Consider the following 10,942-nt stretch of genomic DNA (forward strand, 5'->3'; position numbering starts at 1 on the left):
CAAACACCGGCCACAGAACAGCGTCCCTGTCTTTCTCGTTAAGAGTTCTATCTTCGTGCTCTCTCTTATACATATTTATTGCTGTCACATTCATTCTTCGCGTAACTAAGATAAATGTTTTTTGTGTTAAAATCCAGTATAGTTACTTGTGTAAATTTATATTTCACTTTCCAAATCTGATGTGAATATGTCCATTTGAGGATTACAAAAAATAAAACTTTGTCATTTAAAAAAATAAGAGAGATATATTCAGTCTTGTATTGTATGTAGACTAGTGTGACATCATAGCCACACAAGAGTTAATATCTAAAGTGCAATATAAATAATTATAGATAAAAAAAGTAAATGTATAAATGACAAATTGATTAAATAACGTTTCGAAATTGCCAACCAAAAAATATACACATAAATATCGTAATTTTTTAATGAAATATTTTCATATTATTTTTAAAAGAAACAATTGATTAAGGTGGTTGATACATAAATATTTTTAACTTTAGCTTGAATTTCGTAAAAACATTGATAATTTCTAATTCCTCAGGCAAGTTATCAATCAAATTATTATGGCATTTTTAAATTAATTTGATATCTAAGTGCACAGTTTTTTTTATTATGTTTATAAATTTGTTAAATTCAGTATTTTATAGATTTTATCAATTGATGGTACATTAAAAATTTCAAAAAGTTCTTGTGTTGGAAATGTTGAAGGTTTTTTTAAAATCACTTCAATAATTCATTTTTGCACTTTTTTTACTGGTTCTATAAAATATTTTTTTTCACATCCTCATCCTAAAAGTGAATTGAAACGCTGTGCTGATTGCAATGTTGAAGCATCTTATACATTAGGTGTCTAGAACGATAGTGGTTTTTTATTATTTTTAAACCAATATGTAATTTTAGACTCCGTTGGGAAAGTAAACTAACAAATAGTTATTTTTTTAATACTTTAGGCCTCTCCCTTTGTGGGGGCTCCTTGCCGCGTATGAACATCAAGGCAACTCGAGATGGTCAGACCGTTAGCTGCATCAGGGCATCCGGAGCCATCCCTCTCCTCGTCAGCACCACACCTGAATATTGCCTCAGTTGGGAGACTAACAACCTCGTTACCGGCATCACGAAGAATCCTTATAACCTTAATCACACTCCTGGGGGCTCGTCGGGTGGAGAAGTGAGTATGGATGTCACCAGAATCTGAGTGGTTAGCACAAGTCACAGGTGTTTGTTTTTATGTAGCCGAAACAAGAGTGAAATAGTTGAACTTACTAACCGAATATTGACACATTGCCAAGATGAATCGTCTTTTTTGGGTGATCCTGTGTAAGTTAGTATAAACGCATCATTTTTGTCTACTCTCCACATAGTTTACCCTGAAGATGACTCCTGCAACGGCAGCTAAAATGTCGGAATGAATCTGACTTCACGTGATCATAAAAAAAAACATCACATATTGAAAACATTGACCGTGAAAATCTATGCACATATTACTTTATTGCCGTTTCTTTAAAACAATGATGTAACGGTAAAACTGCAAATTATCCAAGGCAGACCTATCCCCACTCGATTTCTTCGAGTTAAAAACACTCGTCCAGTTATATTTCACACACAAGAACTGTATTCTTTCTTCGTTCGCCTGGACGCGGAAAATATAAGTAGAACTAATTAAAAGTACAAGAAAAAACACAAAATAACATTTGTGTATTTTATAAGATTTCCTTTACCTGACCACTTCTAATTGATCGTCTTTTGTGTTGTGATATTATTTTTTGTTATATTTATAGTAATATTACTTTATTATTTTATTCTAGGCAGCTTTAATAAGTAGTGGGGCATCATTGTTTGGATTAGCATCAGATGTAGCCGGTTCTATTAGAGTTCCAGCTATGTTTTGTGGAATTTTTGGCCATAAACCTACACCAGGTAATCACAATTTTCCATTTAAATAAAAACAAGTTATAGAAATGTTTTAAGTAGTAATTATAAGCAAGATACTGAGAAGCATATTAGGCATAAGGTGATTCAAATCTTCGGCGTCCGAGAACAGACACAGTAACCTCCTATAACATTTATCTTGAACTACAAGTATATTCAATTTTATGTTAACTTAAACATAGGCAGGAATGGTGAAGTGCTATGTTTGATTTGTTCTGTTTTATGGCTTTAAAACCTGGACTTTGAAAATACGCACTATGAGCCAGTTGGAGGCATTCAAGATGTGGCTTCACAGAAAAATGCTTCATATACCGGGACAGATTTATTCAGCATTGGAGAGATCCTGAGGAGAGCTAATTACAACTGGGAATTGTCAAAATGTATAAAGGTCCGTAAGATTTCCTATCTCGGTCACATCTTACTTGGAGACAAGTATGAAATCTTCCAGCTTATGCTAATGCGCAAGGTTAAAGGACTACGTGGACCTGGCAAACGTCTTGGCTGCACAGTGACTCGGCCGGAATCAGGTGTGTGAAGGAATTGTTCCAGGCAGCGCAAGACAGAGAGGCGTTTTTAGAAGTGTTTGCCCACATCGGGGACACCTGAAAAGCCCCAAGAAGAAGATGTTATCTCACATTGTAATTTATTTACTGCTGTGATTATAATTTTTGTAGCATAATTTTGTTAATGGTTCTTTGAACCGTAAATAAATAAATAGTTAAAATATTTTTGTATGATCTTTTCAGGTGTTGTGTCCATTGTTGGCCATTTCCCTTCATCTTCAGATGAAAACTTCTCAAATTTCCTGGCTTTGGGTCCTCTCACGAGATATGCTGAAGATCTGGAGCCATTGTTATATGCAATGGCTGGAAAAAATGCAGAGCGAATCTGTCCTGAAGAAATCATAGATCTGAATAACTTGAAGGCATGTATTAGAAAAGTACAAGTTACTTTGAGCATCGTAAAATCTGTTAACATTCACAAAAAGATCTAGCGACATTTTTTATTATTTCATATTTATCAATTAAGTAGTCATAAATTATATAAAGAAGACTCTAGGACATAAAATTTGCCCTCATAAGGAAATCTGCGGTATCTACAAAAAATTAGTTCTATGTTTAGATTTTTTTTAATGTGTATTTTTAGTATGGCTACATGCATTTTTGTTAATATATACAGTAAATGCCGAGATCCGTACAGTATGTAAGGCTGAGATAAGCATTATCAACAAAATCAAGAAGGGAGTTCTGCATTGGTTTGGACATGTAGAGCGAATGGACAAGAAAAGAACGGCTAGAAGGAATTGCGATGTGACTGTTAATGGATGCAGAAATCGGAAAGGGCATAGCATGACCAAATCCAATAAATACTTGAAGATAGACATGTCACAATTCAGAATAATCATCACACACGTGCATGAGAAGATGTATGAATGTAGAGGGAGCGAGGTCTGTATGCAAAGACTGACTAAAGTGGCATTCAATCCTCTCTGTCTACCCCACAGGAGAATGGTGTGTTTGTATTTTTATCTGTTTTTAAGGAGATTATTTTCAATCCAAGCTCAGAGACCCACCATAAAATAATATACAATCCACTGCTCAAACAGTCATTTTTATCATTATGTCACAGGTAACTTACATGCTGAAGTGTTCCGATTCTATAAGTATGGGGAAAGTGGATGATAGTATACAGAATGCCATTATCGATGCCTCAAGATATCTGAAGACTCAATTTTCCGCTGATGTGCAGCAGGTAGTTGTACTATTTTTTATTTTAAAACATTTTTTTGTTTGTTTTTTAGACAACCCTATGTAAATGCATTTATATCGAAAGGGACAAATTTGGCTTTTAACAGTTTTAACATTATTGACTAATTTGTTGTAATTTTGAAGATTACATTATTGACTAATTTGTTGTTGTTTTGAAGATTACATTATTGACTAATTTGTTGTTGTTTTGAAGATTACATTATTGACTAATTTGTTGTAATTTTGAAGATTACATTATTGACTAATTTGTTGTTGTTTTAAAGATTACATTATTGACTAATTTGTCTTAATTTTGATGATTACATTATCGACTAATTTGTTGTAATTTTGAAGATTACATTATTGACTAATTTGTTGTAATTTTTTTTTTGTGCCCTCTTGTTCTCTTCATTTGGAAAAAAATAGACTAATTATATATGGACAGGTGTTTTTGCACGAAGCCTTGCTTGGGGGGTCACGAGCACAATCAAGGCAAAAGTAAAAAGTAAAGGATAAAAAATCTGGCTTCCTGGGGGGGAAGGTTGCACCAGATCTTTAAAAAAATCTGCGGCTTACTTCCCCCCAGGACCTTCATTTCATTTAACTTTCACATTGCTCGTAATTGCGATCGCCCCGAGCATCATTGACCATCGCCAGGTATTTTACTACTCATAAGGAGGTCACATATTTAAAAATATTGAAAAACACTAATATAAACTATAATACTTTCATTGCCATAAAAATATTTAACGTAAAAACAGAAAGTGAGAAATGAAAAATATTGTATGATTCATTTGTGATTTTTTGTTCCAGATTACTTTTGAAGATTTATTGGATTCCGTAGAGATGTCAATATCAGTTATGTTCTCAATGTCAGACATACCAAATTTACTTAAAGATGAGAATGATCCGAAGGTCTGAATAATTCTCTTGTTTTAATTAATTAACTTTTTTTAACATTTATTGTTTTCTGTAAAAATATGTTTGAAAACAGTGCAAACTCTTATTAGAGTAACTCAGCTCCTATGGACTTGACATATTCTACAACTGAAAATAAATATGGCTCAATTATTTATTTCTTTCCACTTATGCGGATGGCATTATTGCCAGCAGTATGTTGTAAAAAACTGTGTTTATTTTTATTTGTTCATTTAGGTTTGAAAAATATTTTGAATTTTACCAAAGTTTATAACTCACAAAATTTTATTTGAACGATGTACATAATTTATTGTGTAGCATGCAAAGCTGAGACAAGCATTATTGAAAAAATTAAGAAAGGGTGCTGCGTTCGTTTGGACATGTAGAGCGAATGCACAGCAAAATATTGTTGATAGATGTAGAAAATTAGGAAGACCGAGAAAGAAATGACATCCAACAAAAAATACTTAATGTATATATCCATACAGATGGATAGTACTTAATCCATCCAGACGAATTTTTCCATAAAGTATTTGTTAGAAGGGTATGTCAAAAGTCTTTAAAAAGAGAATGATGTGTCACTCTATCCTTTCTCCCTTCAGATAGAACGCGCACACTTCACTTCTGGAAATGTCGTGATGGATTGTTTGTTTATTGACTTTTAGTAGCTGGTAACAAACTGTTTGTTATGCCGTGTCAAATAAAATAGTACCTTTAATGTGTTTTTCATGTTATGTAGATATTTTTCACATTTTTACTTTAAATTCATCTAAAAGAAAAAAGTTGCATAGAAATTATATATTGTCTTCTTCTTCCGGTGCCTTATCGGATTCCCCGACGTTGGCGATCACTACAGCGAAAACATTTCTGTTCAACGCTGCTTTTATATTCCACAGCCAAGACAACTGTTTATTGATGTACTCGCAGTATGATTCCTGAGAAAATATGACCAGAGTGGTTTCCTGTTGCCTTCTCTGGTGAATTTTACTGTCGTGTTTACCTTCCCTTAGCTGGTTGGAAGGCGCCATATACCGTCTATGTAAGCTCAATACCGCATATGAGCAAAAAAAACAAAATACGTGTTTTAGGTATTTTCAGTTGAATGGGACAAGCCACATTTATTGGTGTATTTAAATTCCGAAATTGACCAATAGACTGGCTTGCCTTCGATCTAATTCAATGCTAAAAATGTATCATCCCCACTAAAGAAGCAAGCAATACCGCGTATATTCCTAAATCCAATACAGTGGATGAGATGTACTGGATTTGCGTAAATGTAATATAGCGAATACGCTTTGTGTAACAACCACAACTAACTTCGTATAGACGCTAAGATAGTAAAATAGATTTTCTAAAATCTTTTTTTCCAAATTTTTTTGTCCCTCCTGAACATTTTGACAAATGGTTCTTCCACAGTATTGAACTTACGTAGACAATATATTTTATAAGTTATAATGATTTATATTTGTTTTTCAGAAAAAGAGAAACCTCTACTTTGAAATTTTGAAAGCAGCTCTCGGAGTCGGACAATACTCATTAGTTAGCCTCGGATTTTACTTGATCGAAGATACAAGAATATTTATTCCTAAGTCGGCTAATAATTATTACATAGAAAAGGCTGGTCGTCTCAAAAAAAAAATTATTGTAAGTTCAGAAATCATATGCATGTTTAGCATTATTGTTGCTGTTTTGCCTTGTATTCACATATGAATTAAATAAAATTTGTTTTTTTTATAAATAAAATAATTTCTTAATGTTTGCAAAGCGGGTATATACTCAAATAATTAATACTGTCACTTATCTCATATTGTGACATTCATAAGCTGTTTCAGATATTTTGAATTTAAATAACATTTGTGTAAAATTAAATCTACGACACTTAGTCTCCTTATATAAAGAATTTTAATAAGTTTTTTTGCAATTAAAGTATTTTTATAAAATCCTGAAAAAAGAAATGGACTGGAGATACGACCGCCTTGTGGTGTAGTGGTTGGCGCCTTTGCGTACCATCCTTGAAGTTCTGGATTTGATTCCCGGCATAGTGGACGTGAAATATTGATTTTAAAGATGGTTCTAAACTGAAACATTTCATTTTTATTGACATGGTTTTAAATTAACACGGTATTTTGCTTCCATTTGTGTATTTGCAATATCCGACATAAAACTTTCAGACAATTTGCCAAATTCACAGTGAAAGGTGCAATAAAAGCAGTAGAGTTAAATTTAATTAAAGTCAGTCAGTTTAGTTTACATGTTGAGTTAGTGTTAAAAATATAGTCCAGAGCTATTGAATTTTTTACTAATATTGGTAAAGAAAAAAGTTTTTTTTATATGTTTGAACCCCTGTATTTAGTAGCCTTATGTGTCACGTACAAGGCTAGGGTACTAAGAAAAAATAGTTATTTTTTATCTTGGAAATGGGATTTTCGATCACTGATTTTGGTTTTTATGAGTCCGATCACCAGTGTTGCAAAGTCTAAGAACAATGGCGCGTAGTAACTACTGTTAACAACAATGTAAATATCCATTAAGGATATTTCATCTTTCCTGCATTCTGCTTCAAGATTATGGCGTTGTAAACTGAAAAATGGGCACTGAAATAACAGATGTTTGATACTCTATGATATCATCGCATGAACAATAGTCATCATTCCTTAATTTAAACCTATATAGGTAACTTCTCATAGCTCCGTACCCGTTAAATTGAGATTCTCAACTGTTATAATATATGCTTTTTCTTAACTGATTTTGATTTCTCTGCTTCAGGATACCCTAGGATCGAATGGCGTATTTCTCTATCCTACGTTTCCACAAGCCGCAATGCTTCACAACCAGGTGTACACCAAGGCACCCGGAATATTATACACTATGATATTTAACACCTTAGGCTTACCATCCACACATGTTCCATTGGGCTTGAATTCTGATGGATTACCAATCGGGATGCAGGTAAATAAATTATTTTACAAACTTAGATAATCAGTCAACAATTATTATATATATATTGTTTAATGTATTTTTTTACACCAAAACAGGCTAGGAAGCCCAATTGCAGTAGTTAATTACAGCAATGAACACCCAGGCTTAAGAAAAATGAAATAAAAAATTGTGTTCTCACTAGTAATTGAACCCAGAGCCTTCCGTGCGTGATTCAAGCATTGTAGCCACTAAACTACGGAGGCCTTAAATAGTTTTCCACTATGCTTTTTCACTGTAATTTACTTTTCTGAACATCCTGGCTTTCAAGGCTGATCGCTAAAAACCTTTCTTTTTCTTTATTAAAAAAAAATAAGGATAATCCTAGTCATTTTTATGTTAACAGTTTTAGAAAATTTTGTTAATGCGTAATATATGTCAGTTTTACTAATAGCTGAGAGTATTAATCATGTCTTCTATGTGCTATAGCCTATTTTATGAAATTGAGAATATTTTTTTTCCAAAACACAAGATTTAGGATTTAAAAAAAAAATTAAAGCCAATATGGAGATGCATCGACTACCTGAAAAAAACTCACCAAAACACGCTAAAAACCAGCTTAAAATTTTTTTATTTTTTTGTTATTTTATCATGTATCCCTAATTTCAATCATTTATATTGGATTCTAATGAAATATAAAATAAAATTATAAATTATATGTAAATTAGATTACTTTCAGGCTCAGTTGTTAGGCGTAATTTTTTAAAACAAAGATTGTTCACATGATTTGACGCGAATCACAAAAAACCCTCTCCTGAAAAATTGCCTTTCAAGGGAATGTCGAGTTTTGAAAAAGCAGTCCTCAATTGCAATAGGTTATTTTTATGTTGTAAAAGTAATGTCAAAAATAATTACATAGATATTCCATTTATTTGTTGCAGATTGTAGGAGCGCCAAATCGAGACAGACTTTGTATAGCAGTTGCCAGAGAATTAGAAAAAGGTTTTGGTGGTTGGGTCCCTCCATTCCAAGTTATTACATAACTTAATGTAATCTTAATTAAAATAAGAAATATAAAATAAATATTCAAAATGGTAAGACTAAAGCTATGGTTTCCTAAGAGTGATGCAATGGTGGATGACATCCTTAAAAAGTTGCCTGTACATACTAGATAGCACATGTTTCCTAGAGAGTGTTAATTGTGAGTCATACAGCAGTATCGTCATTTGCAAGATTCAATTCATTCATTTATTCCAATTCAATTCATTTATTTTAAATATAACATACATTACAAACATATATTCAATACGTACATATTATAAAAAAGAAAAAAAAGTACACGAAAGAGACTCATGTCAAAGTAGTAGGAGAATCCTGCTCCGGAAAACCTCTTCGGATACATGGAACAGATCAATAACCAGAGCGATGTTGTTCAGCATAGCGGTAGCCCTTCCAACAAGCATAACCATAGGCAGGATGATCCTGTATATTGGAATATGAAACAATCTATGCTGACGCTGTCTTAGGTAATTATCAGGAACATACAAACCAATGCTCATTATAATCTCAGAATTATTGATCATACCGCGCAACAATCGATAAAAATGTGTAGTCAAATACACATTCCTTCTAGTCTCTAAACTGTTGTAGCCAAGCATACCCTAGAGAAACTCGGTCGGGTAGAGCCAAGGATAATACCCGCACTCTCTCATGTAGAGATATCTCAGAAACTTCTTTTGGATTTTTCTCTATCATAAGAGAGTACTTCAGTTCATGTGGCCCTCAAATCATCGAGCCACTCTCGAGTCTACTTCGCACCAAGGAGTTGTAAAGAGTTTTCAGTACGCGGGTATTTTCGAAAACCCCGGCAGTGCGCAGAACAAATCCTAACATCTTCAATGCATTATCACTGATTGTCTCTATGTGTTCATGAAATGTCAAGATGGCCGTTATAGTAGTTTAAACAGTTTTGGAATGATCTTTCTCATGTGGCGACGAACATTTTCGTGCATGATAAAATATAAAATTAGTGCAAATGTGATTTTTACTATCAAAAGCGGCGTAGTTTTGATTGATTCTGTAAGAACATCATGAAAAATTTGATGAATTTGAATTCCAAATGATAGTTTTCAACTTCCGATGATCCCTTATCTTCCAAAAATCCATACTAATAATGTTAAGTTTGTCTAGATTCTCCATTTTCCGCCGCAGTATCTTTCAGTTTTATAAAAATAAATAAATTAAATTAGTTGATCAGTCAATAAAATTAAGTGCTCACGGCCGATAGATAATGGCACCGCTCTCTTTTAGTTGACATTTCTGGTCACCGTTAAGACGACCATCTTGTTATGCCCACGCATCACAGCATATCATGGACGCTAGGTAACAGCACTGCTTCCTTAAGAAACCATAGCTTAAGACGATAAAAATAAACTTATCTATGTCCCTGTATATTTTTAAGTGTAATAAGATTATAATTAACAATAAGTTTTCTTTTACTTCCATCATATCTTGAATATTAAGTATGACAAATTAAATTTCATAAGATAATTTGTATGTTTTTATTTAATTTATTATTTTTTGTCTAATCTTAATGACTTGTTATTTAAAATTGTATATTAAGTAGATATATACTGTCGGGACAATACGAAAGCCGGGAATCTTAATTTTGACCAGTGCCTCAATCTGACGATGGATGCTGCAATGCATCGGCAAAGAATGCGAAAGACGCACGGAGCAATAACCCAGAAAAACATGCATTTATAATACCAGTTAAAAAACTCTAAATAAAAAATGTTTTTGCACTGGCAACAGTACGTAAATTAAAAGTAACTTGTTTTGTGATTTGTTACAAAATTCTATTTCAGTACTGTCATTTTTTCTGTTATAGGAAGATAACTATAGAAACACCAGCTCCATCAATAAGGAAGTTCAGTGGTTGTTTTATTTTTTGTTTTTGAATAAACTATCAAACTTTGCCAAACAAAAAATAATTATGCATCGTATTATCATCGCTAAGATTTTATAAATTTTATAATTGCTCCACCGGTGACATCAAAATACACTAATTGTTGAAAAGAAATGGCTGCCCGGAGACTGGAAATCTATTGACACAAAATTATTAAAAGCCATTTTAATAATATTTAAGAAAAATGTTAGCAATTGGCTGCTGCTCATCGATAGGGACACGGTTGTCAATCTTTTTAAAGTTCGAGATTAGCAAAAATTGACTTATCTGCTTTCCTTCCATACTTTTATTTGCTTATAATTTATCTTGATATTTTTATGTTACTTCATTATTTATTTTTGTATTGTTTATTTTAGTACTCACTGTTAGTTGGCACATTATTTATTACTGTAATTTCATACTATACATAGTATAGAGTGATTTTATAAAAACCATTATCTTAATTATCATTTCAATTATGTAT

The 10,942-nt window shown here is 32.6% G+C and overlaps 1 protein-coding gene and 1 long non-coding RNA gene across 4 annotated transcripts in view; one reads left to right on the top strand and one right to left on the bottom strand.

The window, feature by feature from the left end:
• LOC148276663 (fatty-acid amide hydrolase 2-like) overlaps positions 1 to 10,732 on the top strand; it is a 59,952-nt gene extending 49,220 nt beyond the window's left edge. For all 3 annotated transcript variants that reach the window (XM_088233967.1, XM_088233968.1, XM_088233965.1), the window contains 8 exons: positions 951 to 1,168; positions 1,806 to 1,917; positions 2,676 to 2,854; positions 3,559 to 3,681; positions 4,491 to 4,592; positions 6,072 to 6,239; positions 7,362 to 7,544; positions 8,453 to 10,732. In XM_088233967.1, coding sequence (XP_088090093.1) covers positions 951 to 1,168; positions 1,806 to 1,917; positions 2,676 to 2,854; positions 3,559 to 3,681; positions 4,491 to 4,592; positions 6,072 to 6,239; positions 7,362 to 7,544; positions 8,453 to 8,554 — 1,187 coding nt within the window. In that variant the 3' untranslated portion in view covers positions 8,555 to 10,732. The remainder of the gene's footprint in view (positions 1 to 950; positions 1,169 to 1,805; positions 1,918 to 2,675; positions 2,855 to 3,558; positions 3,682 to 4,490; positions 4,593 to 6,071; positions 6,240 to 7,361; positions 7,545 to 8,452) is intronic.
• Positions 6,342 to 8,495, bottom strand: LOC148276664 (uncharacterized). Its single transcript, XR_015823682.1, has 2 exons — positions 8,427 to 8,495; positions 6,342 to 7,850 (listed from the first exon to the last, which is right to left on the bottom strand). It is a non-coding gene; the product is annotated as an uncharacterized LOC148276664 (long non-coding RNA).
• Positions 10,733 to 10,942: the final 210 nt, after the last annotated feature.

This window comes from Micrasema longulum, unplaced genomic scaffold (assembly GCF_059751315.1).
Source record: "Micrasema longulum isolate JH-2025_06_02 unplaced genomic scaffold, ASM5975131v1 h1tg001167l, whole genome shotgun sequence".
In the NCBI taxonomy this organism is placed as follows: Eukaryota; Metazoa; Arthropoda; class Insecta; order Trichoptera; family Brachycentridae; genus Micrasema; species Micrasema longulum.